This window comes from Anas acuta, chromosome 4 (assembly GCF_963932015.1).
Source record: "Anas acuta chromosome 4, bAnaAcu1.1, whole genome shotgun sequence".
Taxonomy (NCBI): domain Eukaryota; kingdom Metazoa; phylum Chordata; class Aves; order Anseriformes; family Anatidae; genus Anas; species Anas acuta.
In genome coordinates, this window is record NC_088982.1 from 9,375,059 (window position 1) to 9,391,120 (window position 16,062).

At 38.7% G+C, this 16,062-nt stretch overlaps 1 protein-coding gene across 21 annotated transcripts in view; it reads left to right on the forward strand.

Moving 5' to 3' along the window:
* Window positions 1–16,062, forward strand: part of ADD1 (adducin 1) — a 60,327-nt gene that overhangs the window by 21,497 nt on the left and 22,768 nt on the right. For all 21 annotated transcript variants that reach the window (XM_068679736.1, XM_068679739.1, XM_068679738.1 and 18 more), the window contains exons 2-7: window positions 7,940–8,152; window positions 9,395–9,557; window positions 10,629–10,780; window positions 13,764–13,844; window positions 14,659–14,808; window positions 15,915–16,058. In XM_068679736.1, the coding sequence (XP_068535837.1) occupies window positions 7,958–8,152; window positions 9,395–9,557; window positions 10,629–10,780; window positions 13,764–13,844; window positions 14,659–14,808; window positions 15,915–16,058 (885 nt within the window). In that variant the 5' untranslated portion in view covers window positions 7,940–7,957. The remainder of the gene's footprint in view (window positions 1–7,939; window positions 8,153–9,394; window positions 9,558–10,628; window positions 10,781–13,763; window positions 13,845–14,658; window positions 14,809–15,914; window positions 16,059–16,062) is intronic.

The following is a 16,062-nucleotide window of genomic DNA, read 5'->3' on the forward strand; positions in this document are numbered from 1 at the left end:
CTTGCTTGCCAGTCTGATCGGTCCTGAGCAGAGGAGAAGGATTAAGGAGGATTTTTGGTACTGTCTCTGAGTAGTTGTGCCTTCTGTCTGACATTCAGCCTCCAGCTGTCACCAACCTACCATCAGAGGAAGGTGCTAGTTTAAAAAAAAAAAAAAAAAAAAAAAGTGCTGGAAGTGCTTTGGAAGCTGCAAATAACACGAGCATATTGTGCGTGTGGGAACTGTATTTTTTCCCAAAGCCGAAGAAAGAAAGCAGATTCATCGATTTCAGAAGCAGACGGGACTTCGATCTCAGCACCAGCATAGTAAAAGGTACTCTGTAAGCTAGATGAAAGCTTGCATTTTAAAAAGGGTTGGAAAGCAAAGTTATTGATGCAGTATTCCAGTGTATGTGGTTAGGGAGCTTCATCTTGATTCAAAGCTGAACGTGCCTGATGCTTGCTCTCAAGCATTACATCTTCAGCAAAACCTTAACCAAACAGGTCAAGCCACTCATCCTTCTAAATCAGTCTTTTACCCTCTAGATCCTTTTTTTAGCCCTTGACCTCTGTAGTAGTTCATGGCCTCTTTGAGGTCTGTGTAGGAGGACTAGAAATAAGTAGCACTCTTCTTTATTTGAAGGTAAGGGTTGCTACTCTTGGTTTACAGCAGACCACCTGGCCACAGCATTATCTTTGCAACTCCTAGTAGTGACTTAGGATAGCTCCTGAATTCAGATCTTGCCTTTTCAGCACCGAGTAATTCTGGCTTGATTTTTGTCTCGGGTTGTACTCCTTTGCATTAGCTGGGTTCGGTTGAGTTTTGTGGTATTATAGTCTTAATTAGCTAATTCTCTGTGGCTTTTACTTGAGCAGCTTCTTCAAATTAGAACTCAGGTTTTCAGCATGAAACTGCTAAGAGCCACACAGCGCTGTTCGGCAGCATGCCTTTCGTTTGGGATGGTTCATAAGGTACTGGGAGCAGTTGGAGCTGATCAGTCACTAACAAGTAGGGTAAAACGTCCTGGGTAGCTTGTCCACTTCCATCCAGAGAATCCCATATCACACATGACTGTGTTGCTAGGGTTTAACATCAAAATGGCCATTAAGACTCAGAGGGGAGGGTAGATTGGTGTTTTCACCACCGGTTTTTCCTCTTGTTTATTTGAGAAGACCAAATTACGTTTTCTGAGCAGGTATATTGAACTTGCAGAACTTTGCAGTACTTAATATTCCAGCTGAATCTGCCTACCCAAATTCTGGCATAAACTTGAGGTGGCCTTATGCTACTTCAGGAGAGCTGGGTGATATCTGGAACATGGAACCAGATGCACACAGTGCCCTGCTTTACCTGTGGCTTCTGCAACTCTTTACAGCCCAGAAAACCTGGTTATCAGCCAGATGCCAGAAGTAGGTTTTGATGTTGTGACTCTTAAATTACATAATTACCAGGCTGTGTTTTTTCTAATAGACCATAGGTTATTGTTCCTGTTTGAATTAGGGTTTATTTTTCTGTATGCTCGGGATAGCATTTAAGGGAAGACTTGTATTACAATGTATATGGTCACAATGAAACGTTTCTTATTTCCCATCATTGATTCTTTAAACAAAGGAAAGTTTAAACTTTTTTGGCACTGCAAAAGCAATTTGGTATTTTATAAGGTAAAAGGCCTGCAACTATCTGTCGTTAAGATAATTCCATTAAATAGATTCTTACCCTTCATAAGTATTTTGTCTGTAGATTCCTGGTTTTATTGTTTGCTCTATACCATTCAGAGAGGTTGCTTTTAATGTAAATGCTGGAAATAACAAGAAATTTTGATAGCCTTCACTAGAGAAAGTAATACTGTGTTTAAAAAATATTTGTGTTCTCTGGTTTGTATGGCTAGAGGTCTCAAGCTCATCCAAATTAACTCTTTCCAGCTCTGTAACATAACCTTGTGATCGCTCACTGCCCACAGTGCTAGTCCTCTGATTTCATTTTTTTGGAGAAAGGGAAAATTTTGAAATAATTGCTGACAAAGCAGATGCTTTTCAAGTAAGTGTTTTGTAACCTGGACTGTTTTTTTTTCTTTGCCTTTTTCTCTAACCCTGCTTGTTTCTTGACCTCCTGTCAGAGATTCCAAGGCACGATATTACAGATATCAAATACAAGTAGAAATGCAGTACTTGTAGCAAAATAAGCTCATAATTGTTTTTTCTCTCTGTTTAGAGTCCAGTACTTAACTTGCAGCATCTGTCTTGGTAAGCAAGATGATGGTGCCTTCACTGAGCACAAGATAAAGTGTTCCTTTTTGTGAACTAGTCTCTTCCTGTATGAAAACAAAGAGCAGGGGAAACTTTGAAGATGCATGAGCTAGGAACATTTTTTTTTCAAAAGAAAAAAAAAGTATCTGGTTGTTCATGATGTAAAGTACCTTGTCTGTTAGTAGTACAGTCATGATTTACTTTCTTTGTTTGTAGACTTCCTAAGTCAGTGCCAACTTCTCCTTTTAAAAGTTCAGTAGGAAACATTTGAAATGGGAAGAACAAACCCAATGTCATCGGTGCCAAAACGTTCTTACTGAAAATGAAGGAAACTGTAGTGCAAATAATGAATAATGTATTTCCCTATTAGGCAGTCATCATCATTTTTCAAGGAGCAAGATGAAATTTTATTCTAAAGTAAAGGAAACTTGGAAAAAAAAATCCAGGAAGTACCAGAATGTTGGGTGCAGTGCTAGGAACAAAAATCTGCGATTTTATATTTTTTTTTAGTTACCAAATGATGATTTTCTGTGGATGGGAGCTCTGGCACAGCTGCTTGGTGTCCTTGGGGCCTCGCTGCCTGAAGTGGCACATCTCTGTCCTCCCTCTTGTCGCTTCCCTGCTCCATCCCACACCCCTGCGTAGTCCCATTTCCCCTTTCTGGGCTGTAAAAACACTCTTTTTGCTCTTCTGTCCCTGTCCTTTTCTCCTTGTACCCAACACAGAGATCTTTCCCTGCACCAGCACACTACCTCTCTTAGGTCGCTTTTAGGGAAGTTGTGCTCCACAAAGACTGCTGCTTGCACAAAAGAAAAGGGGTTTGTTATTCTAACTTGTCCCCTCTCCAGGAACTTCTTGTCAAAGCTTGTTTCACCTTGGTAGGTCTCTGGGGCATAGTTCTGGCATGAGAGGTGATACCTTGTTGGAACAAGGGGGTACAAAGCAAATTTCTATATTGTTGTCAAAATAGGTCTCAAGTTGTATGCGCTGGGAATGGGCTTCTTCAGTTTTTGTTGTCAGTTTGTTGCCTGGAACTGTAAGAGCTGCTCTCAGCTGAGAACTGTGCTCTGATCCACTTAACACTTCTGCACAAGCTCCCATACGTAGGTTTTGTTCACAAGGCATTTTGTATGTGGACTTAGAAGCCACTGAGAAGGGAACAGGTTTTTGGGGGATTTTTGTTTTCTATTCTCTGAAATGACTTGATTTTGCAAGGTTTTGAGCAGATAACTCTCCTAGACTTCAAAAACAGCAACAAAATCCCCAGCCAACAGTTCTTTCTTTTTCTTTCTTTTTTTTTCTTTTGGTGGGGGGTTCTCTTACTTCTTGCATGTGCTGTCTTAAAACTGGCAGTATTTTCAAAAATTTCTTGGATGTCTTTTGGGTTCCCCTGTCATCTTGACACAACCTCCTCCTTGCTTCTCAGAGTGTATTTTTATTCTGAATCAGCCTCAGCAGACTTGAAGCCGCGTTGGTGTGGAGAGGTGTGGCCTGTCCCTCGGTGGCAGCGAGCCCTTAGATGAGCTCGAGTCCCAGCCAACTGCAGCCTAAAGCAAAAATTCTTTTCCTCTGGGTGTGGAGGAGCAAAAAATAATCAATTGCAATTTGTGATTGGGGGAGCTTAGGAAATGGCAAAAAAAAAAAAAAAAAAAAAGACAAAAATACCTCCACAACTCTCCCACAGCAACAACAAAAAAACAAAAACCCCACCAACCTTTCAGCAACTGCAGCATCATTTCCTCCAAGAAATATGGTTAGCTGCTCCTTTCCCAACTTCCAGGAATTGCAATGAATTTAGTGTTTGGTTTAAAGTTTTAAATGTGTTTCTGAATGACAGTGAGATCTCATCCCAAATCTACTATGGCTTTGAAAATTGTTTTAGGTATTTTTTTTTAGATTTAAGATTTTTTTTGTGTGCCTTTGAGTTATAGTAGATTATGACTGGCTGCTACTCAGTGTCTTGCTGATTTCATTAGTTAAATAAATGTACATCATTTAATTCTGTGTTGAGTAGTAGGAAATGTAAGCTGTTTAAAAGGTTAGTTTTCTTATTTCTGTATGTTTACAGGATCATTTTGTGCTATTCTTTTAAAACTCTTCTCTTGTTTAAATTAAACTCCCTAACGCTGCTTCCTCTTGGGTGCATTGTAACAGAACTCTCTTGGGTTATAAGATAATTAGGAGATATAAAAGTAATCCTAAGTATTAATAATTTCAAGCTTTTGTCATAAACATTGCTCATTATCTGCAAATGCACTATACATTTTATAAAGCTGGTTTCCAAACAAAAATGATTTCACAACCAGCCTGTGTATAGTACACATGTGCACGTGCACACACTGCTGATAAATACCGTGTGCTGTGAGTTGGCTCCGTGCTTCTCCTTTGATGCAGTGTTTGTTTGAAGCCTGTAGTGTTTGTGTACGTGCCTAGTAGAAGAATGGGTCTAACTCCTCAGTTACGTTAAGCTGTGATGTGAATTTCATGGATTTCTTTCCCCAGCTATGGATGCTGCTCTCTGGCGGTCTCTGTTTGAAAGTCGCTGCTCCCCGAAGGAGGGCTTTGTGTGCGCTGACATCTTGCAGCCCTGGCTTGTCAGTTAAGGGTGTGGTCTCACTGACACCCTTACGTTAGAGAAGGCGCTCACATTACAAACTGTTATCGTGGCAAGAGGTCCATTGGCATTACAGTTTATCTTCCTTCCCAGCGTGTGCTCAGCTCAACTGTTGAGATTCGTTTTATTTACGGTCTGTCTTATAAAGTTCTTATGGGAGAGTCCATCTTGCTTTACTCTCAAAGAGGCTCTGAGGAAACTAGTAAATAAATTTTGATAACTTGTGTAAAATGTCCGACCTGTCCATTTCTTATGCAAAAGCCTTTATCAGCAGTTGACAGACCTGGAAATTGACAATTGCTCAAAGTTGTGTTAAAACAGTTGACTGCAAGACCACACGGAGGGGTGGGATGCCATTAATTGTAAGTATCTATAGAACTCAGCTATGGGATGGACATTTAACCTCAGTTATGAAGGGACCACTTAACATTAAACAGTGTATTTCCTGTTAAATTATTGCCACTAGCTCGTGCTGAAGCAGTAAGAGCTTTCCAGGACCACCTCAAATGCCTTTTTACACAAGGTGAAGGAGTAACACAGCTTTAGTGAGATGCTGGGGTCTTATTTCAGTATCACCTGTGCGAGGCTTGTTCCTCTTTGGTGTGAGAGTAAAGAGCAGCAGCTTTACCTGGGCACCACTTCTGACCTCTTACTCTGTGGTGAGCAGGGGTGGTGAGGTGTGGGCTGTGGTTTTGCAACAACAACAAAAACAAACAAACAAACAAAAAAAAACACATAGAAGATTAGAATTGATAATAGAACTTAGGGGGTTGTAGGAAGTGGTGGAAGCTTTTGCGAAGCTGTTCTGGGTACGAAAGGACAGCTGGCACAGACAGGAGGTTGTGCAGGGGAGCAGGATGTGGCGGGTGGGTGCTGGGGACCTGAAGCTGGCAAAGGAGGGGTGGCTGCTTGCTTACAACTTTGCTCATCTAAAACTTCCTGCATCCAAGCCCTCAAAAGGCTTTTGTGTGGATGAAAGCGTTATTTCTTCTGGCTATGCCCTCTATTTCCTTCTGGCAGGAGAAAAGCCAATAATTAAAAGAAGTGTGACAATAATAGAGATGTGTTCATGGCTGCTTTAAAAAAAAAAAAAAAAAAAAGAAAAACTGAGTGTTTTAAAGTTTGGACTTTCAGCAGTACAGGGGTGCCTGCGTTTAGCAGCTCTTAGTGGAAACCACTAAAGCCCTGAGCATCTGACACCTGAGTCAGATTTTTGTAATGGTATTCTGCATGTTCAGGAAAAATGCTTTTCTGCTACCCACTGTATTCAACTGGCACAATTCAGTGATTTGCTCATTCCAAAATAAGAAACTAGGTGGGTTTTGAAACAGCAGGCAGACTTTTTTTCTAGTGTAAGAATTAAAGAGGGCGAGATCTACTGATTGTGAAGCCTTGAAGCAGATCACTTTCCTCACTGCAGCAGTTTTAAGATATTTTGTGTTTCAAAGTAACATGTAAACTTGCTTCTTCTGTGTGCATCCATGTCTGAAGTGGTTTTAGCTAATAAATATGTAAATAGATTCCTAATTTGCAAGCAAGTACAATTCAAGACAGATAGGTAAGGAAAACTTCAAAACAGTAAAATAGAGACATGCATCAATATTTACTCGTTACAACCTGTAGAAAATTATTCATTACTTAATGAAGATACGTGCAGTCTCTCCCCTTGCATAGTGGAAGGAGTTGCAGTAAGTTGGTGACATTAGTGGATTTTAACACTACTAAACGTTGCAAACCTGAAGGTACATAACGAAACTGGCTGTTAAATTGGGGTTTTCCTGCCTGTCTCCACCCCTGGTCTAAATCACTGTTATTGAACTGAGTCTGTTCTGTCTTACTGGGACAGGGAGCTAGATGCTGCTGCTTCATTCGATTTATTTTTTCCTGTACCTCCAGAAGATGTACTAGCTTCTCTTGGCTCGTTTTCTTGGTAAAATAACTGTCATGGTGGCGAGGGATTTCAACTCTGCATATTTTGTGTGTAACGTACATACAGAATCGCAGTTGGCTGAACTGGCAAGCCATTCCTCGGTAAATATCCTTGTTACAGTTCAGTGAAGCACAGTTTGCATTGGTCACGTTTTGTTTAATCGTGTGTGCTATGCAAAGAAAGTCTTTTTTGGGAAAAAAAAAATAAAAAATTGATATGTCAGATGATCAGGAATCAGAGAGCCAAGTCTCGAGGTGTTGCAAGGCACCTTTAATAAACTGCTGTTAGGCTTGTCGGCAGAAGGCCTCACAAAATCTGCCAAAAAAGGATTTTTTTGAAGGAATATTATAATGTGTTGCCAAGAAAAGTGGGCTAATGTTACACAAAGGGATCCTTGTGAGTGAAAGGAGGCTCTGAGCAATACCAGCTGAGTTGTCGGGCTTTCTAGTAGATATGTGCAACTGTTTATTACAGCATGTGAAACTGAAATGAGCCTTGGCCAGTGGGTGGAGGTTGTGTTTATGTGTGTGGTTTCCAGATTCAAAAACCACATGCTAATGTAGTGTAGGGCACATTGTGGAAGGAACCCAAAATGAATATGTTTGTGAAAAGCATGCTTCAGGTTGTAGAGTATTTCTGAGCTTCTCTCCAGAAATGTGTTTGCAATTTGAGCATGTTTTGGTGCTGTTGATTCTTCATATTAATGAGCGTATGTAATACCCTATTTTTGGTAACAATTTAAATTCCAGTTTATACAATATCCATATGACTTTATATACTAAAAAGTTATAGTGAGTTTAGACATCACGTGTTATCTCAGACTGTGACAAGATTTGAAAGACTTGCATACTTGTGAAAACTCAAGCTTTGGAGACAGTTCAAAGAACTGGGAGTCATTTAAATGGGAGATCTAGCAGTGGTCTCATGTAGCGTGTATACGTGTACTATATTTGGCTTTGCATATGTGTTAGCCTACTTTTCTAGTTGTTTATCTTAAAATCTTTTTCTTTAAAATACAGATATCCAACCACACAGACTTGGCTTTCATGTTTGTGAGGCTGTGCTAATTTTAGGTGGATTTGAACTTTTACCCCAAAACAAGAACACATATGAAGTTCTTAATCATTTCCTTGTTTCATTTACTTTTCTTCTTTGATCCCCCCTTCATAGGTTCCATAAAATTGTACTATGAATGGTGATTCTGGTGCAGCGGTGGTGACTTCACCACCTCCGACAACAGCCCCTCATAAAGAGAGGTATTTTGATCGAGTTGATGAAAATAATCCAGATTATTTGAGAGAGAGAAATATGGCACCCGACCTTCGCCAGGACTTTAACATGATGGAACAGAAGAAGAGAGTCTCCATGATTCTTCAAAGCCCAGTAAGAAAAGAAAACGCACATCTTTTTAAAGTGATAAATTTATTATATCTGCTGTTTTAATATCTCTAAAACTGGAGAAGTTTGTTGTCTTAGACCTGAGTTATTTTAGAGGAAAGGCTAATCAGAAAAAAGTATGTATAGCCTGATTTTCTCACGTTATCTGGTTGAATGTCTACACGTGAAGCAGCTTCACAGACTTGCTTTCAAAATTCTGTGTATAATCAATCAGTCAACACTTTTTCATACTATCCATCTAGTCCTAGTAAGACACTTTCTAATTTTTTGTATTTTAACATTTATGTAAGCATTTAAATTAAGTAACTCTTCCAGGAGTAACTTGTACAGGGCAGGTCTGCCCTACATTCAGGTTTTTTTGTTATTTTGATCCTACGTTCATTTTTTTTTTTGTTATTTTGATATATGAAATATTACGCTTCGCTTCCAGAAAAGGTGCGCGATAATCAGTGAATGATTAAATTTTACTATTAAAGATGTTTTCCTCCTGGAGAGTGCACAAAACAAAACTGTTCTCATTAAATTTGTTCCTTTTGTGGTAACCGATGGGTAACTTTAGATACAAAGCGCTTTGTGACATGTCTTTGCTAAGAGTAGGGATGTAGTGCTATATTTACTGGTTTTCATGTGAAACCAACCCCTTTTATTTAGATTCATGTAACTATTGGCATACTTTTATTAAAAACTCCAGTATTTTTGTCAAAAGCAGTGTTGTCTACTAGCCATAGTAAAAATCTTGTTTTCCTTCTGCCAAAGGTAAACAATAAGAACAAGAAGTTAGAAAAGAAGTAAATGGACCCCTAGTTAAAGCATAGTTTTAAAATCCAGTGGCTATTCCTGCGTGTTTCTGGATACCTTCTTGGCTCTTAGTTCCCTCAGAGTCATGCTAATATTTTTTTCTTCTCTTGTCTGGTTCAGTTACTTTTCCATTCAGGTTTTGTGTTCTTTTAAGTCAATTGTACATCTTTCTCCATCTTCCAGAAATCCATATTAATAGGTTCAATGAGAGAGAATACTGACATTTCCATTTACAGAAAGAGTTACTCCTGTCAATGGGGCTCCAGACAGCAGCAGTTGCAAGTAACAGCGTGTACCCAGTAGTACTGCACTGAACTGCTTTGGAGAAAAGAGATAGCACACTTCCATTGAAGTGTTAAAAAGAAGCTCTGTATGAAAGGTTGAAGTTCATTCATGCTTGCTTAACAATATGACATGTCCTGTTGCCAGGCTTTTTGTGAAGAATTGGAATCCATGATCCAGGAACAATTTAAGAAGGGGAAGAATCCAACGGGTTTATTGGCTTTACAGCAGATTGCAGATTTTATGACAACAAATGTGCCAAATGTCTACCCAGCAGCACCACAAGGCGGAATGGCTGCGTTAAACATGAGTGAGTGCACCTAAACATATAATAATTGAGTTCCCTTGTTTGAAAGGCTTAAAATGAAGACAGTGTGAATGCAATGAAATGTGCTGTGAAGTTTAAATAATATCCTGTCCGCTCAAGGGAGCATTGCAGACAGAAAATGAATTGATTAGTTACTAAATGACATTGATATGCAGTGGGATTCATGTATATAATTCATATCAAAAGCCACATCAAGTAAAATGCCTTAATTGAAAGGTAAGCCTGATAGTGAGCACTAGTTGAAAACTTAAACATTTTACAACCCATTTGGTAAACATTATACAGGAAAATTAAACTCATTAATAGAAACAGTGAAGGTCTTTAGAAACTAACTATTTTTTGTCACTGAAATATTGTTTGCAGCTTTCCTTTGCAAAGTGAAGCTATAGACAAGAAACATCGGCAAGCGTAATAAAAAACTAGGTGTGAAAATGCTTGTGTGCACAGGTTTTGTCTTAGGATAATATAAATCCCTGCATGTGCTCCAGAGGTAATCTGTAGTTCAGACTGTAGCATGGCAGATTCTACTCTGTCACAGCTACTCTAAATCATATTTTTCAATGGACTGTAACTAGATCTACAGAATTCGTAATGCTTTACCATAATCTTCCTCCTCTGTTGAGCCTGTGCTTATTGTTTCTTAATTAAATGAATTGTTGTGCATCTTGTTATATGAACAATTCTCCTTTTCAGGAATACAAAATCATATCTCAAAGTGGAGCATTTGGGGTTGCAACTTTCCACTAATAACAGAAAAGTGTATTTTATAGACAATCATGAGTTTTGAGAGGGGGGAAAAATTGCTAAGAACTCATTGTCACCTTCGCACTAATGAATATTAGGGAAGGAAATGTGCTGACTCTATCCAGGATTGTGTCAGAGACTATAGTTTCATGTCATGTGCATTATGATGTTATAGTAATTAAAGTTTGCTATCCATTTCTTAGACTAACATGTTGATATGATCTAGTAAGAAAGACCACTATGACAGTGATAGGTTTTAACTGCTGTTGTACACAACTGCCTTGTGCTTTCTTCCCATCTCCTTTTCAGGTCTTGGCATGGTGACGCCAGTGAATGATCTGAGGGGCTCTGATTCCATTGCTTATGAAAAAGGGGAGAAGTTATTACGATGTAAATTGGCAGCTTTCTACAGATTAGCAGATCTCTTTGGCTGGTCTCAGCTCATTTACAATCACATAACAGTGAGTATTGAATCAACAGATAACTGAACCAATTGTTTTAATGTGCAAGTGAGTTGCTTCCCTCCCTCATCTGTCATCGTCTCTTTGTGTGGAAGAGGAGCAAAGTGGTACTGAAAGCAGTATAATAGTGAAGAGATTTAGTCTTGGCATCTCAAGAACAAGAACTAAAACAGCTTGGATATTGGCTACCATAGCCTGAATAGCCTTAAGAGTGTGCATGGAAGTTCTTACGATGAAACCTAAGGTTTCTGAAAGACTTAATCTCGTAGTATCTTAAATGTTTTGAATAATGATTTGTATTATTCTGCAAGGTAATGTCTTTATCTTCTTACTAAGTACTAAAATATCTTTTCACTAGTCATACAGTTCAATTTTACTGAAAATTCCCTACTGACCTTTTTGAAAAAGAAACCATTAGTATTTCTGAACATGAGCGGACTGTTTAGCTTCATGCTGTGTGCCAACAATTTTCTTTGTGACTGAGTAATCGCTGGCATCCATAATAAGAATGACAAGGAGGTCAAATCAAGGAGGTTTTATGTGCCAGAAGAATGATCAACATGAGTCTCATGAGTGAAGTCACAGCTGTGGTGTGCAACCCAGTCGATTGTTTCCCTAACAGAGCTGAATTGTGTATTTTACATAGCAGAGGTTGTCCTTGATGCATTTTCCTTTTTTTGGTGCAATCTGAATGAAAAATGGTAATTTCATTATTACTGCTTTTTGAGATTTCAAGGTATATTACCCGTGAACTGATGAAGATTGTAAATGATAAGGGTAGGCACGAGATGAGGGCAGTGTTGCTTAGACCATTTGGTTACTTCAGTAGGGGAATGTATCCAGCATAGTGATTCTTGTAAACAACTCTGTGCCACCCCCTGATTTTTCATACGTGACAGGAAAATTGATTTTGTAAGACACATTAATGCGGTAAAAAGACTTCCAAGCAAGCAGGCTTGGAGATGGCTTTCTAGTGTCACATTCGCGCCTGGGAGGATGGGTTCAGAGCCATGTGCCTAGAGGCCTGGGCAGGGGGGCAGCACAGGCTGGTTAGATGATGTGTTACCAGCTGAGATGGAAGACAGAACACTAGGAGTATGAGATGTTGAAAGTATTTTAGATAGCTTTTGAAGGGCAAAGTGGTGTTGGAAAGTTTTTGGACGTGTTTTGTCACCAGCAATCACAAGTCATAGTTCAACTTTTCCTTTACAGACTCCTCCAATGAATAGCATCCTGAAAGGTGACTAAGCACTGTAATTTACCTTCAGAAGTTGATGTGGAACAAGGTTGTTGTATTTACAAAATAGTCTCACCTTTGTTCTGTATACACGTACATTTAATGGTATTGTGGAAGTAAGGCACTCCTTAGAGTGTGGCAGATATTATTGCTTCATGCAGAGCTGGATTTTGACTCCAGGTCTTCTTTTTTCTTTTATTTTTCTTTGAATGGATGCTCTAATTACTAGGCGATTGCATTTAAGTTGAAAGCCATCACTGTGTATCTTTTTTTATTATCTGAGATACAACAGCCTTCTGTGAGGGTTGTGACCCTGTGTGTTACAGGGGAAAAGAACTGTGAGGATATGAGAGCACATGCCAATCTGGGCATATCAGGGAGCTGGGTGGAGTATCTTTGCTTCTCTGGATCCTTATCAATCACTGGCAGTGGCTGTGTGTGGAATGGTTCAGACTGGTGCAGTCCTGACACAGAAGCAGAATTAGAGCGTCAAGAGCTTTCATGTCAAATGAAGCAATGTATTGTAAGCTTGGGTGCCTCCAGGGTTAGGCAGAATTTGAGATTACAGGTTGGCAGAATGTACTTCATTCATTGAGCCTTGGTTAGCTGTGAGGGCACAAGCAGTTCCTGGATCTAATCTGAAAGTTGGGTGGTTTGTGAGTTGCTGCCTGTTGGTCTTACATTCAGGCTTTCTTGTTAGCTTTCAGAGCATTTGAGTAAAACCTGTTTTTTGTTGTGTGTAATTAAGTAAAAGATGTTTTTTAGATCACTTACAGTTCTGTAATGGAGAACTGTTTGGTGATTCATAAAAGTACAGGTTAACTTGAACTTGCCATAGCATGCAGCCTTAAACAGAACCAGCACATTACCAGCTTGTCAAAAGGAAAACAAATTTGTGCTTGAAGCTTCTAGATTAATGATCAACAATTTATTTTAAAAATATTTTTTCTCTGGTGGAACTATATGTAGCTGATGTTGCAAGTAGTAGAAGACCTGAGTGAGCATAAAGTAGGTGCATGTTGGGGAAAGGATAACTTCCAATTTGGGGGTTGGACCAAATGACCTCCAAAAATTCCTTCCAACTTCAATCATTGTGAAATCTTTTTTTTTTTTTTTTTTTAAGTTGGGAGGTTCCTAAAATTGTCCAGTACTTCTTATTGTACTGTCGTGAAACTGATGCATTCCAAGCTGTGAATATTTTGAAGTCAGAATTATTTTTGTATTACAAACTCACTGATATCTCACATAGCACCAAGGTCAGTGATGAAATCCTACTCAGAATCAAGGTGTTTGAGATTTGTGGGCCAAATTCTTAAATTTTCTCACTTCTGTTTCATACCTTCTATTTTACTAGAATATAAATACAATTGGAGTAGAAACTTACTCCTCTTAGGAAAAAAAAAAACCCACAAACTTTTTTTGCATTTATCATATAGCATGATTCCTTTTATCAGGAACAATCTAGTTGTCCTTTCCACAGGATGTAAGCATTTACCAATCTTCCACCAATCTGAAGGACTCTGGCATATACTCTGGCATCTGGTTCTATTCAACATGGGTTAATTAAGTGTGCCGTATGTTGGTTATCTGTTGTGACATACGTGAAAGTTGAATTGCTTATGCTATGGGCACACTTGCCTATTCCATATTCAAGAACTGGAAGGAATTTTCATGTTTTTGGGCCTTATCACATGCTTTAATAAACTATTTGTAATAACTTAGCTTTTACTCATCTTTTATCCTTAGGCCAGAGTAAATTCTGAGCAGGAACACTTCCTCATTGTACCTTTTGGACTCCTTTACAGTGAAGTGACTGCCTCCAGTCTGGTAAGCAATTACTGTTTTTCACAACTGTAAAATACACAGAACAGATTCAGCTTATTTGTATTTGTAGCTGTTTAAGTTCAATCCCAGCAAGTACCTTACTTTGTTTGTTACCTGTGTGAAATAGCTTTATTGAACATGATTGATTTTGGTACAGCCGAGGCATCTAAGAGAGATCTCTTTCCACATGTTCACCACCAGGTGTCCTGCAGTTGATCTAGCTGTAAACAGGAGCCAACTCATTGGGGTAGCTAACAATATTGTACCCTTGAAAGCTATTGCCTGCTGGGTGAAGTTTGTTGAGGGAAGCAACATATGTTTCAGACATAAATGCTTGTTACAATTTGAAGATACTGTGTCAGATGCCTAATTCAGTTGTCATTTAATGATATAAGTAGTCCAGAGTGTGGATAAAGTGTCTTTTTGAGACAGGGGTAGCAGCTGAAGACACTACTCCAGTAACTGCTTGCTCATGGGAAGCATTTTGTGAGCCTTTTTCTTCTTTACTTGCTGCTAAAGGCAACTTGAGTTAATGTGGTTTAGTTCTTGTTTTGAATCAAAATGGAAGCTTTCAAACTATTCTTTTGCTCTGGCAAAAAAAAAAAAAGATAGCAGAAAGGAGAAGCAGGAGCAGAGTAGTAACATTTCAAACTTCAACCTCAAGCCGGGGACCTACCTACTCACCTGCCTACAACCCTCTCATGCACGTTTTGACACCTGTTAAAATAACATTTTTAGAGTATCAGTGGTAGATGTTGAATTAAGTCAGACTTTTGATGGTTTTGATTTATTAAACTATTTTTTTTTTCACTTCCAGGTTAAAATCAATATACAGGGAGATGTAGTTGATCGTGGGAGCACTAACCTGGGAGTAAACCAAGCTGGTTTTACTTTGCACTCTGCAATTTATGCAGCTCGACCTGATGTTAAATGCATTGTTCATATTCACACTCCAGCAGGGGCAGCGGTAAGCACACTGTTTTGTTTGTGATCAGTTTCCCCACACACACCCAAACTGGAAAATAGGTGGGTCCCCATTAATCATAGTTTTGCTTCCTTTTTGAAGGGCACGAAGCCTCTACTCCTGTCTTCAAATCTGTGGCTAAATCAGTCAGATTTTCCTTATTCATTTGTTACACAAATGGTCAGACAAATAAATTGAGCTCTATAATTGGAAAGCACATATATTGTGTTTGTGTGTCCTTTACCACAAAAGACCCTGTATTTTGACACTACATCATAAGATCTTTAACCTGCTTCATGTTTTTGCAAAGCACAATTTATCAAAGTTTTCTTGAATATTTCAATTTTTTCATGTGATCTGAGTACAAAAAGCTCTGGTAGCACAACTTCAGGTAGGCTATAACATTCCCTTAAAAATGTTGTAGATGCACAGATGGATAAACTCAAATGTTTTTTAAACCAGATATTACTCATAAGAGAGAAACTGGTTAGAAATCAATTCTGCCTCTTTGAAATTTTTTGAATCATTTGGTCACTAAGTGTCACAGATACTTTAAAGTTGTCATTTTCATTTATTTTTAACTGATTAACAGCAGTGATGCAACCATTTTGAGACTGAGATTGCTAAAATTGTCAGGTATAACTGTCTAGCAGTGTTCCTTAACTTTAGTAGTGCTGCAGAGTTCCCTGTGTGTGTTGTAGTTTGTCACTCAACCCTTTGTTTTTGAGGAGAAAACCAAAAATCACTGACTGGAATGAAAGGAATGAGAGATGCAAAAATGCAATTGATTGTATTTTTCTTTAACACTGAGTAATTTCACATTTATTGTTCATGTCATGTAAAAGCAGCTGCGTTGAGTCAGACCCAAGATCAATGAGACTTTTGTACCCAATCTGGAAGTTGTAAAATAAATAAAAAATAAGTAAATAAAAGCTTTTGCTTTAGGGAGCCATCTAGAGTGGTCTTATACTTGCATATCAATATGTTGAAATGTATTATCTCTATATAGCTATCTATCTATGTATAGTATTCCAGATATGTACCTTTTGCAGTTTTGTTTTTTTTCCCCTCGTGCAAGAAATTAAGTTAGTTGTGTTAATATTCCTCAGGTTTCTGCAATGAAGTGTGGTCTGTTGCCGATTTCACCTGAAGCACTTTCTCTAGGGGACGTAGCTTATCATGACTATCATGGTATTTTAGTGGATGATGAAGAAAAGGTGGTTATTCAGAAAAACTTGGGACCGAAAAGCAAGGTCA